The 15,409-nt window shown below is 50.2% G+C and overlaps 1 protein-coding gene across 3 annotated transcripts in view; it reads left to right on the plus strand.

Moving 5' to 3' along the window:
* Positions 1-15,409, plus strand: part of TRAPPC9 (trafficking protein particle complex 9) — a 509,775-nt gene that overhangs the window by 51,862 nt on the left and 442,504 nt on the right. For all 3 annotated transcript variants that reach the window (XM_032873479.1, XM_032873478.1, XM_032873477.1), the window contains one exon: positions 12,950-13,166. In XM_032873479.1, coding sequence (XP_032729370.1) covers positions 12,950-13,166 — 217 coding nt within the window. The remainder of the gene's footprint in view (positions 1-12,949; positions 13,167-15,409) is intronic.

Below are 15,409 nucleotides of genomic sequence, written 5' to 3' on the forward strand. Positions count from 1 at the left end.
GACCTGCAGCACAATCACTGTGTCCTTCTCGCTACGTCTCAGTGTGAGAACTGGTAGAATAGTGAGCCCCCTGGCCGCGGGGAGGATTGGTTTAGATGAGCTGTGCTTGTCCGGGACTGTCGTGGTGTCTGCCCTGTGGCAGCTCTGCCTGGGTCACTGTCAGGTGGGGGGCGGGGGCACCGAGAAGGCCCGAAGCCATGGGATGGCAGGCGTGTGCTTGGGGCAGGGGGAGGGCCTGTGAGGACCCGAGGCCCTAACACTCCCGGGGGCTGGGATGCACGTCTTCCATTTTTTATTATTTTTTAAATGTTTTTATTTATGTATTTAAGAGAGAGATAGTGAGAGAGCGATCACAGAGGGAGAGTGAGAAGGAGCAGCGACTCCCCGCTGAGCGGAGGGCCCGATGTGGGGTTCGATCATGACCTGAGCTAAAGGCAGATGCTAACCGACTGAGCCACCCAGGTGCCCCCTCATTTTTTATTTTTTTATTAAAAAATTGTTTTTGAGTTTTAATTTAAATTTTGTTCGTTAACATACAGTGCAGTATTGGTTGCTGGAGTAGAATGTTGTGATTTATCACTGGCTTGTCACACCACATCACAGCAAGTGCTGTCCTCAATACCATCCCCCGTCTAGCCCATCCCCTCCATCGACCCTCAGTTTGTTCTCTGTATTTAAGAGTTTCTTTTTGTAAGATTTTATTTATTTATTTGACAGAGAGAGAGAGGGAGCGAGCGCACAAGCAGGGGAGCAGCAGGCAGAGGGAGAAGCAGGCTCCCCAAGGAGCAGGGAGCCCAATGCGGGCTCATGACCTGAGCCAAAGGCAGACGCTTCACCGACTGAGCGCCCCCAGGCGCCCTGTCTTTAAGAGTTTCTTATGATTTGCTTCGCTCTCTCTTTTTTCTCCCTTCCCTTATGTTCATCTGTTTTCTTTCTCAAACCGCACATGTGAGTGAAACCCTACGGCGTTTGTCTTCCTCTGACTGGCTTCCTTCACTCAGCATAACACTCTCTAGCTCCGTCCACCTCACTGCAAATGGCAGGATTTCATTCTTTCCGACGGCTGCGTGGTGCTGCATTGTAGGCGCACACCGCACCTTCTTTATTCGTTCACTGCTCGATGGGCGTCTGGGCTCTTTCCGCAGTCGGGCTGCTGTGGACACTGGGGTGCAGGTGCCCGTTTGGATCACTGTGTTCGTATCCTTTGGATAAAGACCTAATAATGCGATGGCTGGGTTGTAGGGTAGCTCTGTTTAACTTGTTGAGGACCCTCCACGCTGTTTTCCAGAGTGGCCGCACCGGCTTGCGTTCCCACCAGCAGTGCAGGGGTCCCCTTTCTCTGCATCCTCACCAACAACTGGCATCTCCTGACTGGTTAATTTTAGCCATTCTGACTGGTGTGAGGTGGGATCTCACTGTGGTTTTGACTTGTATTTCCCTGATGCCAAGGGATGGGAAGTATTTTCTCACGTGTCTGTTGGCCATCTGGATGTCTTCTTTGCAGAAATGTCTCTTCATGTTCTCTGCCCATTTCTTAACTGGACTTTTTGTTTTTCGGCTATAGAGTTTGATAAGTTCTCCAAAGATTTTGGATACTGGCCCTTTATCTGATAAGACATTTGCAAAGATCTTTTCCCATTCCGAAGGTTCCCTTTTAGTGTTGTTGACTGTTTCCTTTGCTGTGCAGAACATTTTTATCTTGATGAAGTCCCAGTAGTTCATTTTTGCTTTTGTTTCCCTTGCCTCTGGCGACGTGTCTCGCAAGAAGTTGCTGTGGCTGAGGTCACAGGGGTTGCTGCCTGTGCTCTCCTCTAGGATGTTGATGGTTTCCTGCCTCACATTTAAGTCTTTTATCCATTTTGAGTTGATTTTTGAAGTATCGTAATCTTTTACTGAAAAACTACTTTTGCAGGAAATGGTAGGTGACAATTAGAGCAAGTGGTAGTAAGAAACTCTTTGAAAGGCTCGGCGAAGCCCCGCCCCTGAGCAGCCACGAGAGCGTAGGCAGGAGCACGTGCTTCCCAGCACCAACGCTGCTGCCGCCCCGAGGTTCGCGAGCGAGTCGGGCCGTTTAAGAACATTGTGGCTCATGAGTCTCTCGACTAGAAGCTGTGACCTCGTTGTCTCTGGTTCATTTTCTCTTCAGAGCCATTTGAAGAGAGTGTGCGGGCTGCTCTGTGCAGTTCCTAGTAGCCTCTTCAGACTTCTTGCTGCGGTTCCTTGATGAAGCCCAGCAAAAGCTGGTAGATACGCGCACAGTAATTGTGACCTCGGACTGTGTGTCAGGTGCGGCTCCCAACCGGAGCGATGGGGAGATCCCGGAAAGGCTCTTTACAGTAGAGGGGGGACGTGTAAAGATACAGCGTAGGTGAGGCCGAGACGTGTCAGTCCCGGCTGTCAGGGCGGCTGTGGGGAGGTCATGGTCCCGGCAAAGAAAGAAGCGGTTGTGTGGGGAGGGGGGGACGTCGGGTTCCTTACTGAGAAGGGAAGGGAGAGAGGGGACGGAGAAATGTCTGGTCGAACAAGGTAGGGCGTGATTGTATGCAGGGACAGACGGAAATCTCCAGGCGGGAAGTCAGGGCTGTAGAGAAGCCGGCAGGCGGGGCAGGGGCAGCGGGACCGAGGGGGCTGCTGTGCCACCAGCTGGGCTTCTGGTGAGGAGCCGCCCCCCCGCTGTGGGGTCTGGCCCAGCCCTGGCGTTGGACCTGGTACAGTGAGGGGAGGGGGCGCTGAGAGCAGGCACCCCACGCAGCCCCACGCGTGCGGTGCGGTTGGCGCAGGCGCTCTGGGGTGGGGGGGCTGTTCAGGACTCGCCGCGTGGGGACGTGCGGGCCGACGCTGCTGCGGGGGCATCTCTGCATCTCGGGGGCACCGGGGCCCCCGGAGCTCGTGGTCTGTTCGTCCTGCCTCAGCTGTCAGAGTGAGGGTCACCCTGACGGAAGCGTGCCTCCTCCGCCGCTCGCGTTTTCCTGACGCCCGCCCCGCACCCCGCTTGTTCCATCCCCAGTTTCTCCCCATCCTTGTTTTCGTCTTCCTGTTGTTACTGTTGCTCAATTGGGTTTAAAAAGTTGATTTAGATGATTTTTTAGAATGGGGCAGAATATAACTAAATACATAAACAGAATCACAGACGCTTACTGCCTTTGGGAATTCTAAGCTGCTTACCCCAGGAGCTCCTGAAAACGGACTGGATGTTAAAGCGACGTGTCTTCAATCACACGGTTTGGTAATGCAGCCAGAGGCCAGAGCCGGGGCGGCGTCTCAGCGGTCTCCGTAGTCGCCGGCCAAGCACGCCTGTGGGAGGTGGGTCCCACTGGACGTGTCTAGGCCACATCTGCTGTTCTATCGTCAGTTGATGGCCGCTGGGTCGTTTTTACCTTCGGGTGTTTCTGAATAAAGCTACTGTGAACACCGACATGTACGTGTTTGTGAGGACACACGTTTCCAGTTCTGTTGGGTGTGCACACCTGGGGGGGACTTGCTGGGTCATCCCGTCGCTCCGTGTCTGACCTTCTGCGGAATCAGCAGACTCTTCTCCTGAGCAGCCACACTGTCATATGGACAGCAGCATGTGAGTGTCCCCACATCTTCCCATCCCCTTGGATGCCTTCTGCTGTCCATGCTTTCATTATGAGCATCCTGCTGGGCGTGAACTGCCTCATGCCGGTGTCAGTCTTCATTCCTGATGGCTGATGATGACGTGCTTATTGGCCACGCATGTAAATTCTTTGCCAAGTTTTAAATCGGGTTTTGTTTTCTTTTTATTGTTCTGTTGTAAAAGTTTGTTATATATCCTGGATACTAGTCTCTTATCAGATACACACTTTGCAAAAATGTTCTCCCTTTCTGCTGGGCGGTCGTCTCCCTTTCTTGATGATGTCCTTTGCAGCACAGAAGTTTTTAATTTTAATGAAGTCCGTTTGTCCATTGTTTCTTTGATCACTCATGGTTTTGCTATCGCGTCATGGAAAACACAGCCGAAGCCAATGTCAGAAAGTTTTACTGTTTCCTTGTAGGAAGTTTCTAGGATCAGTTTGTACCTTTAGGTCTTTGATCCATTTTGAGTTGATTTTCATCGTGCGCAGATGGGTTCAAGTTCCTCGGTCGAAGGCAGAGACCCCGCTGTCCCAGCACTGCTCACTGCGCGCTCTCCTCCCTCCCACTAGTCTTGGCATCCTTGTGGCAAAGTAACTGGCTGTTTGCATAAGGTTTGATTTTTAATTCTGTTCCATTGATTGATAGCCACTCCCACACAAGGACCATACTGACTTGCGTACAGCAGCTTCCTGGTAAGCTGTGAAGTCGGGAAGTGTGGGTCCTCAAACGCTGCTCTTCTTTTTCAAGATCGTGTTGCCTATTTCAGGTCCCTTGAGCTTCTCTGTGAATTTTGGGATCCACATGTCAGTTCCTCCAAGGAAGCCAGCTGGGATTTTGATCGGGATTGGGAAGAATTTGTAGGTCACTTCGGGGAGTTCTGATGTCTCAATGCTGTCTTCCATCCCAGGAACCCGAGGCGTCTTCCCTTCACAATTTCTTTCAGCGATCTCTTACTGCTTTCAGTGTACAAGTCTCATACACTTTTGTTGAATATATCCCATTATCACATTCTTTTTAATGCTGTTGTAAATGAAAAGGCCGGGTTTCTTGAGGGCAGGACCATGTAGCACTGGCGTGTGTATTCCTAGTGGGAGTCACAGTGGGTGCCAGACCCAGAGTCGTTAGGTGAATCTGTTTGCGGCAGTCTCTCTCGCTCTCTCTCTCTCTCCCCAGTTGGTTAACGAGAAACCCAGATTCAGGTTGTGCTACCCGGACACTTCCGTGAGAGGGAGAAATTAGACCCTGGGTAGGGCACAGAGGGGTGATACTGGGAGCTTATTCAGGTTGGATTCATCTTAATTTCATTAAAGCCGTCCCTTTGGGTGTAGTCTGTCAGACGCTCTAAGTCAGGTGTGCAGAGCAGTGGGGCTGTCCGCTTCACAACACACTTCTCACGGGAGCGCTGTGCTCGAAGCCTAATTCGGGTGACTCTTGGGCAGAGGCTCATGTTTAGGGAGCTTGGCTCCTCAGCCCTTGTGTCTGTTACGTAACCGGGGCTGTAGAGATGGAGCAGCACTGGGGAGAATGAGGCGCTGTCCCTCATGCTGGTGTCGCTGCGCTTGTGACCGGAGCCACCGGTGCGGTCTAGCCTGTGCCACACGCCCCGCTCCAGGGAGCTCAGCGAGCACTGCCCCAGTCGTCTGTTGAAACAGAGCCGCGAGCACTGGCGGAGCTTTAGTGAAGGCACGTCTTACAGAGCAAGACTGAGGCTCGTCCTCTGGAAGCCGTTTCCGAGAGTCGGTGTGGGCTCCACATGGCAAGGGTGTGGCGGTGGGGTCCCATTTGCTTGAGAGTTACAGGACACGGCAGCCCTGCCTGGGAGCCCAGGGCTGTACAGAATTCAGCTTCCAGTCCAGGGGGATGGCGAGCGGGGAGCCCCATGGAGGGAGGGAGCGTGGCTGCGCAGAGGCCGAGGCCCCTGGGGTCGGGAGGTGGCAGGCCCCACGCGGTCTCTCTCAGGCTTTTTCCTAAGGGCGGTCACTGGTACGGGGCGTCCAGGGCAGTAAAGGACCAGTGTTCTGGCAGCCTGTGGAAGGCTGGGCGGGTGGTGATGGGACGGCGCAGAGGCGGTGGCTCTGCGGTTTGGCATCAGTGGACTGTTGTCCTAGCTGTGCCACTGAGTCTCTGTGGGGCTCTCACAGTCACGTAAGGAGATTTCTCCAGCTGGATTGCTCATGCCCTGACTTCCCAGGATTGCGGTGAATTTCTAGTGAGAGGACAGCTCTGCGGCGGGCAGCAGGGTACCCGGCTCGGCGCCTTTGCTCCCGAGCAGCTCTCAGGGAGGCGGACCTGATGGGGCTTGGCCACTGATCCCGGACGAGGGCGGTCACGTGTCGGCTGTGTGCAGGTGGCGGGTGACGTGCCTTCGGAGCATCTCAGTCGAGTGTCACAGGTGAGCAGGATTATACAGCTATGGTGCTCACCAAGGAGGTGTGTCCCCGAGCTGAGCATTTTTGTAAAATGCTTGATCCCTGAGGACCCTGAGGACCCTGCAGTACCGATCCCTGAAAGTGAAGACATAAAGTGAACGGTATTACCTTTTCTGTCATTGAAACTCCTTTTTTTTTTTTTTTTTTAAGATTTTATTTATTTATTTGAGACGGAGATTACAAGTAGGCAGAGAGGCAGGCACAGAGAGGGGGTAGGCAAGCTCCCTGCTGAGCAGAGAGCCTGATGCGGGGCTCGATCCCAGGACTCTGGGATCATGACCCGAGCCGAAGGCAGAGGCTTTAACCCTCTGAGCCACCCAGGCGCCCCATCTAATACCCTCCTTAATACCCATCACCCAGCTGCCCTGTTCCCCTCACCCCCCACCCCTCTGAAACCCTGATTGTTTCCCAGAGTCCGGCGCCTCTATGGGTCATCCCCCCCGACTCCCCCTTCAGTAGGCGTGGTCAACTGCGTTGACTCTCAGTTGCAGGCTCCATGGGTTGTCATTGGAGGGAATAGATTTTATGGAGAATATACTCAAAAAACTTGGGGCTCTTTTTGCTAAGAAAGATGTAGTCAAGGTTGTACAGCCTTCACAGTACACCCAAGCTTGCTTACTTACTAAACCCGAAGATGGTAAAAGCAGGCAGGACTTTGTGAGGCCAGAGGCATTGGTCTCGTGGTCATCCAAGAAGGAACCCGAGGGGGCCAGGAGGTCTGGCTTCTACTGTGCTCTGACGCTGGCAGGTGGTGTGCTGACCAGGGTGCTGATTGTTGGTCAAGTTCCGTCTCTCATGAGTGATTGTCAGGGTGTCGAGCGCATGGTGTGTACACCGGCTCTAGGAGCCCCTGGGTACCCGACTGAGACTACAGGCACAACTGCCCCTCCATCATCCATCCCGCCGCCCATCTTCTCGGGCGCTGGGAACTCAGCAGAGTGACTCCTTGTTGGCTTGTCTCTCTCCCTGACCTTGTCAGCCATTGAGGGACCAGGTCTTATGTAACTTCTTGTTTTGTTTTTAATCCCTTCCTTCTGAATGATTAAAACCCAAAATGGATACAGGTACGTTAGTAGATGCTTTTTAGAGAAAGGTCCTTGGTACAAACCTGGTAGCCCTGCTTTGGGAAGTAGGGAAGAGAATTACGTTCTTTCCTTTCCAAACTGTTTGGATACACGTATATGGAAATTTATGTAATTTTGAATATATATTTTCTCACTATATAATTATGGCTAGAAATACCTATGGGTAAAAACAGAATGTGTTGAGCACACTTGGGAATGCACAGTCTCCCCAGTTCTCTGCCCTGCTATTTCGTGGTAATTGCCAGTTGCTGTCACCAGGCCATCCACGGTGACTGCCATGGCCATGCTCTTCAGGTCACTGCCAGTGCCCATGTTTGAGAAGCCTAAAGGCCAGGGAGGCATTTTTGGGAGCATCTCTGGCTGGCTAGTTTTGGGTTAACACTGGTGACATCAAAGCCATTAATTAACAGTGGTATTTCCCATTTCTTGAATACTCATCGGGGGCTTTAAGCTATGCTAACCGGACATATTATTTCGTTTAGGCTTTTCAACAATCATGATTAGATTTTATTATCCCCGTAAATAAGGAAAGTGCCAAAGCTAGTAATGTGCAGGTCTGGGACTGGCACTTGGGTCTTTCTGATTGCTGTGTCTGTACCGTCCTTCCAGAAAGCCAGGAGACTCTCTAGTCTGAGTTTCCCGATAATATTACTGCTTTGTTTCTAAAGGAAAAAAGTACATTTGAACTTAACTTTCCAGTTGGAAAAGGAATAGTGAGTTAACATTTGAGTTCCTCAGAGTCTAGCTTATGAGTAAAGCTACCTGTCTTGCGTAGTCTGGAGTTACTTTCCACAGGAGCTTCATGTAGATGTCTGGGCCCTCGTGGGCTCCGCCTTCATGGCTGTACAGCCTGTTGAAACATTAGAACAAAGATGTGTTGATTAATACTCTCTAGAAGGGCAGCGGATCGGAAATGAGTTTGGGGATTCGATTTCATTTCAAGATTTTGTGAAGATCTTGGCCTTAAATTTTGCCTGGGACTCTTTTGTATTCCTAAATTCCTGTGCTGTGGATGTCTATGCTGACCCAACGGGGCTTTGTCCTGAGGCTCACAGGGCCCATGGCAAATGAGGAGCTTTTCAGTTAAATGTTCTCCTGGGGCTCTGAAGCAGTGGTGCCCAAGATTTTTCCTTTAAGGATCTTGCCTGGGGCTTGGAGCATTAGCAATTCTACTTATAATGTAGTTTTTTATCGTTTGGTTTCTCCTTATGTTCAAATGACGGAAGAAGAATGAAAGAGTATATGACTGATCAGAGTATCCCAGTCTTTCATCTTTAATAGTGTCCACGAAAGTATCAGTGGGAACTCTAATGGGTTGGAGGCCACGGCTTGTGATCTTTATTTTAGATGGTGACCTTACTGAGGGTACTGGCTATGACCACTAATATTTTTGCCTTCCCCAGTATCTTTTCCCATATTTAAAACCAAAGCATACAGTTGAAGTTCTGTGAGTTTCCAAGTATGTGATAAAAGCATCAAGTACTCCTGCCTTTCCCATATAGAACTCCTCAGCCCTCTGCTCATGACGGTGTCTCACGGCATTGGGATCTCTCTGCAGCTGGCACTATGCAAAAAGAGCAAAGACTGTGTCCTTTTCAGATTTGCTATGTACAGATCCTAGACCTGATAATAAACCTTCTATAAGAAAACATAGGAGAATACGTTTGGGACTTTGGAGTAAACAGAAGTCCCTTAGGCAAGGGCACAGAAAACATTAACTTAAAAGAAAAATAAATTGAGCTACTTTACAGTTGATAAATTGAGCTCCTTCACAATTTCTGCCTATCAAAAGACTTCTTTTGGAAAATAAATGGACAGCAGACTGGGAAAATATGACGTTAAGAATATTTCAAGGACTCCTATGACTTAGTAATAAGACAAATGACCTAATTTAAGAAATGACCAGAAAATTTGAACAAATGCTTTATAATGGAAAATACAGAGGTGGCCAGAATCATATGAAAAAATGTCTAATGTCATTAGTTATCGGGTAAATGCAAATTAAAGACCCCAGAATGGCTAAAATGGAGAAGACTGATAACATCAAATGTTGATGAGCATGTGGAGCAACAGGAATTCTCGAGCATTACTGGTGTGAGTGTGAAGTGAGACTTCCACTTTAGAAGATAGAGGGCACAGCCCCAGCACAATTAAGGCCATGTGTGACACATTCACAATGAATATCATAGTCATTGGAAAGCTGAAAGCTTTTCCACTAAGATCAAGAGCAAGACAAAGATGTCCATTGTTACCACTTTTATTTAGCATATCATTAGAAGTGCTAGCCACAGCAATCACACAGGAAAAAGAAATAAAAGGCATCCACAATTGTAAGGAAGAAGTAAGGCTGTCACTGTTTGCAGATGACATGACACTACAGAGAAGACCATAAAGCTGCCCGCAGAGACTAGTAAAACCAATAGCCAAATTCAGTGAGGTTGTGGGATGTAAAGTCAATATAGAGCAATCTCTTGTGTATCTATACATTAATAATGAAATAACAGAAAGGAAGATGAAGAAAACAATCCCATTTACAGTTGCATCAGAAGAATAAAATACCTAGGAATAAACTTAACTGAGAAGTGAAAGACATGTACTCTGGAAACTGTAAGACACTGGTGAACGAAACTGAAGACAACACAAATGAACAGAGAGAGATTCCATGCGCATGGGTTGGAAGAATTAATATTGCTAAAATGTCTGTACTGCCCGAGTGATGAACAGATTCAAAGCCATTCCTGTCAAAATATTAATAGTATTTTTCTGAGAAGTAGAACAAAAAAATCCTAAAATTTGTATGGAACCACTAAAGAATAGCCGAAGGCATCCCAAGAAAAAAGAACAAATCTGGAGGCATCACAACCCTGAATTCAGACTATCCTATGAAGCTACAGGAATCAGAACAGTATGGTACTGGCGCGAAAACTGACACATAAATCAATGGGACGGGATAGAGAGCCCAGAAATAAACCCATTGTACGGTCAACAATTACATGATCAATTAACCTGTGACAAAGGAGGCCACAATATACAATGGAGGAAAGACAGTATCTTCCATAAATGGTATGGGGAAAGTGGATAGCTAGCTACATGCAAAAAAATGAAACGGAGCCACATTCTCATACACCATACACATGAATAAATTAAAAATGGATTAAAGACCCAGATGTGAGACAGGAAGCCGTGAAACTCCTAGATGAGAACCTGGGTAGTTATGTCCTGGACATCAGCCTTAGCAACGCCTTTCTGGATCTGTCTCCCCAGGCAAGGGAAGCAAAAACACATAAACCGTTGTGACTACCCTGAAGTAAAAGGTTTTGCCCAGCAAAGGAAACCAGGAAGAAAACACAAAGGCAACCCAGTGAAGGGGAGGAGCTATTTGTTAAAGATATATCCAACAAAGGGGTAATATGCAAAACATATAAAGAATTCATATAACTTAAAACCCAAAAACCCCAAATAATATGATTAAAAAAGGCGCAGAGGACCTAGATAGACATTTTTCCAGAGATGTCCAGACGGCCAGCAGATGCATGGACGGGTGCTCAGCATCACCGGTCATCAGGGAGATACAAATCACCAACACGAGGAGATGCCCCACCCCCATCGCCCAAGGAGATGCCCCTCACACCTGTCAGAATGGCTGTTATCAAGAAGAGAAGATAAGTGTTGGCAAGGACGTGGAGAGAAAGGAACCTCATGCACGGCTGGCAGGAATGCAGACTGGTACAGCCACTGTGGGAAACAGCAGGGAGGTTCCTCCAAAAACGAAAACTGTAGCTAATATACGACGCAGGAATTCTACTTCTGGATATTTAAATGAAGAAAGCGAAGACGTTAATTTGAAAAGATACGTGCTCCGCTGTGTTTACTGCAGCATTATTTACGAAGCCACCTTATGGAAGAGGCCCTAGTGTCTGTCCACAGACACACACACACTGAACTATTACTCAGCCACAAAAAGGATGAGATCTTGCCGTTTGCAACGACGTGGGCGGGCGAGAGGGTGTAATGCTCAGTGAGGTAAATCAGAGACAAACACCGTGTGATCTCCCTCATCGTGGAGTCTCAGAAGCAAAGCAAATGAGCAAACAGTAACGAGAGAGACAGATTCATAACTTCGGAGAATAAGTTAGTGGTTGCGGGCGCGGGGTGCGCGAGATACGTGAAGGGGATAGAGAGGTGCAGAATTCCAGTCACAGAGTGAGTACGTCACAGGGGTGACCAGGACCGCATAGGAGATGTTGTCCACGATGCTGTGTCACTGTGAGGTGGCGGAGGGCAACTGCGCTTACCACGGTGAGCATTTGAGAATGTCTAGAATTGTCAAACCACGATGTTGTGCACAAACTGGTGTTATGTGTCAACTACCCTTCAGTTAAAAAAAAATACCAAAGATGATGCTCCCACTTCAGGAAATGTCTGGTGGTCCTGCGGCCGGGTGGGGGCAGGGATTGAACATGAACAGGGATGACACAGGGAGAGAGAGCCAGCATGGCGCATTCCAGAAAGCCGGTGGGGATTTAGGGAGGGGAGAGGCAGCTCACAGCGGTGAGCACGAAGAGCGGTGGTGGGGAGCGGCGGAGGGGAGCGGCGGAGAGCAGGGTGCAGCGGAGGGGAGACGCGGGAGCCTGCCTGCTTGTCTTCTCGTTCTGCCTGGAATGCCCTTGCCTGGCTGACCCCGTCGTCCCCGTCTTAAGGAGCGTCCGCCCACATCGGTTTCCCTGCGAGGAGGCCCCCATGAACAGGTGGTGACAGAATGGGAAACACGCACCCGCGTTGTCCCATTCGGCTGGCTCATGGGGCAGCGGGCCTGGAGTTGCAAGGGCAGATGGGCGGGCCAGGGAAGGTTCTGGGCTGCTGGGTGTAGGGTTTGCCCGTTGTGACGGGCTCTGAGCTGTGCTCCGGGGCACCAGCCTGCTGGCTGCCAGCACGTGGATTACAGAAGGTCTAGAAAGTGGGTATGAAGGCCAATTATAGTCACCTTTTTGGGGAGAGGGCCCACGAGAGGCCGTGGCAGTGGGCGTGGAGAAGGGGCGTTGAGCACGCTGGCGGGGCTTTCAGGCTGCGGGTCTGTGCCCACAGAGGTCTCTGGGCTGCCGTCCCTGCCCAGGCCAGCAGCTGGGAGGGAGCCCAGTGGGGGCTGGGCGGCACCCCCTCACCAGGGAGCTGTGACGCAGTGGGGGTGCGTGCGGTAAGGGGGTCAGAGGGGCACCCCCCCCCACCGCAGCTCTGGGCTATTCTCTAACTCGGCGCTGTGTGGTTTTGCGTAGACGTTGCTTCCTCTCTGAGATTCCTTGTCTGTGAGCCGGGCTGACGTTAGTTGGTGGCCCTGTTGCGGTGACAGAGTAGGGCGGTCACGTCGGCGGCCCTGAAGACACAGAAGCGTTATCACTATGTCATGGGTTGTGGAGGGAACTCAGGTCAGGGACGAGGGAAAACTGTGAGCATGAAGGCTCAAGTCCAAGTTAGGTGCTGTGATTGTTGACGGGTCACGTGGCTCTGTCCTGTCTCTGTTTCAAGCACTTTTGTCCTCGATGGAAGTCCCTGCCCGAACCCCAGCGTCTAGGTGAGCGTCGTTCGTTCTCTTCTATGAAGCAGCTTAAGGCAGATGTCACGTGGTATGTAGCAAGGGCCTTTTTTCCTCAGAAGACAGGCCTTCCTAGCGAGGAACGGGCGACTTTGGGAGTTGGTGTGTTGCGCGGCTCCCGTGCTTTTCCTGGGAGAGTCGCACGGTGCACTGTGTTTCATCATGTCTCTGTTGGATGAAAAAAGTTTTGTTTCTTTTTTTATGTGTGTCCTTTCTCAAGAACTTTTATCTTCCTGTCTGTGCTTCAGCTTTCTGAGGAAGAGAAAATCCAGCGGTACAGCGTCCTGTCCGAGCTCTACGAGCTGATCGGCTTCCATCGGAAGTCTGCGTTCTTCAAGCGCGTGGCCGCTATGCAGTGCGTGGCCCCGAGCATCTCGGAGCCGGGCTGGAGGGCCTGCTACAAGCTCCTCCTGGAGACGCTTCCCGGCTACAGCCTGTCGCTGGATCCCAAAGACTTCAGCAAAGGTACCGACGGTCTCCTGGCTAGGACTGAGGTGTTGCTCGTGCGCAGTTCGAGCCCTAGCTCTCCCAGCAGATGCTGTGGTCAGCACTGGGCTCAAGGATGACGGAGCGCATCCTGGCCCTGGGTACTTAGAGTACAGTCACACCAGAAAGGAGCGGTGCTGTGCTTGGGGGCTGGCATCCTTTTGCCGGTCCCTTTGCTGTTCCTGCTGCTGGCAATTGGAGTTACGCGCAGGAGTAGGACAAGCCATACACAGCTGTGGGATTTACATTCCAAAGGCTCAGCGTCATTGGTGGAAGAGACATTGGTGCTACGGAGGTGGGCATGAGCTCCCTTTGGCCGCCTTCTAGAGGTTTCTGGGAGGAGGCGGCGTTCGGGAAGAGGGCAGAGTTTTTGGAGCAATCACACGGTCGCTCTGTGGAGAGAGGGTAAAGGGTGTTTTGAAAGTTTCTAGTTGCACGGGAAATGGAATCTCCATTTACTGGGCCTCAGGGAGACTGGAGGCAAGGCCCCACTTGCTCTCCAGGTCCTTCTTTCGGTGTCTTGTGGATGTACCTCTGAGCTGGCTCTGGAGGCAAAGCCGGCACACCTGAGGGTCCAGAGTCCAGGCCTGCTTCTCCGCCGCTCTTCCCCGCCCCTCCCTGTGTCGCTGCCAGCCGTCCTTCGGGTCTTGGCTAGATGTCGCTTCTGTAGAGCTGTCCCCCGTGGCCCCTCAGCCTATGCAGACCCCCTTTATTCTTCCCCTCTCTCCATCCCTCCCTTCCTTCCTTTCTTTTTTAGAGATTTTACTTATTTGAGAAAGAGGGAGGGAGCGTGTGCGTGGGCGGAGGGGCAGAGGGAGAGCAAGAGAGAGAATCCCAAGCAGGCCCCATACCCAGCATGGAACCTGATGTGGGGCTCGATTCCACGACCCTGAGATCATGACCTGAGCCAAAACCAAGAGTCTGAGCCACCCAAGCACCCCTTATTTTTTCCTCCTTCATTGAAACCTGCTGTTCTTCCTTAGGGCACCCCCATACTCTGCAAGTACATTTAAAAATCACCTGGGGTTGGGGCACCTGGGTGGCTCAGTGGGTTGAGCATCCGGCTCTTGACTTTGGCTCAGGTCGTTATCTCGGGTCGTGAGATCGAGCCCCATGTTGGCCTCTGCATTGGGTGTGGAGCCTGCTTAAAACTAATCATTTGGGGCGATGATGTAACACCGGCCTCCCATGCCAGCCTGTGAGAGCAGAGCCCCTGACTCTCCCCATGGCCCCGGGGGGGGCGCGTGGCAGGCGTCCTAGGGAACACGTGTCACGTAGGACTGAACCCTAATGAGCAGCTGTAGCCACATATGTGGGTTGCCACTTGTTGAATAGAATTTCTTGGTTTTAATTTTTAAAACAGATGAACAAAGTGTTTCTTTTGGAAAGTAGAACAAGCACATCTTCAAGTGATTTGGTACTTTTCACTTAGCCTTCTGTTTTGCCATCGTTTTGTGAAAGAGGTTGAGAGAAGGTTAGGAAGTGAGATCAAATAAAATACAAATGATAAATGTTGACTGGCCACATTTTTTTAAAAGATTTTATTTATTTATTGGACAGAGATGACATGTAGGCAGAGAGGCAGGCAGAGAGAGAGGGGGAAGCAGGCTCCCCTCTGAGCAGAGAGCCCGATGAACTATAGTTCAGGACCCTGAGATCATGACCTGAGCCGAAGGCAGAGGCTTAACCCACTGAGCCTCCCAGGTGCCCCAGATTCTGTGGTCTTAAAGAGGTACCTTTCGCTGGCTGTGCACCTGACCCCCCACCTTACATTTCAACCATGTTAATTTCTTTTGGAGGGAGCAGCCGCAAAGGTCCACTGGTAACCTTTTTCTAATTTAGCTATCTGCTTTTGTGAGGTTTCCTTATACGTTCAATTAAAAAAGCACATTTTTCTAGTGTCCCTGTTTGTTGCTAATGAAGTCCTATCACATACCAGTATTGAAAAAAAATTGTATATCTATTATTCAAATACACGCTGTTGGAAACATAATCTTTTGTTATAACCTTGCTCTAATGATCTCAAAGTGGTTATTTTTAAATTGTCTTTGCTGTAGAGAAAAAGTATTCCATAGCACGTGTCTTTTTATGGTATAAAAGAACGTATCACTTATGAGTTCTGTTGGGGGGATCGTTAAACACAGGAAGTGTTTTTTCTTGCCCTTTGGGTTTGGTTGTTGAAACATTTGTCTTTAAATCAGGAGTTTTACACACAACGTTAA

Source organism: Lontra canadensis, unplaced genomic scaffold (genome assembly GCF_010015895.1).
Source record: "Lontra canadensis isolate GAN:19392208 unplaced genomic scaffold, GSC_riverotter_1.0 scaffold49, whole genome shotgun sequence".
NCBI classification, from domain to species: domain Eukaryota; kingdom Metazoa; phylum Chordata; class Mammalia; order Carnivora; family Mustelidae; genus Lontra; species Lontra canadensis.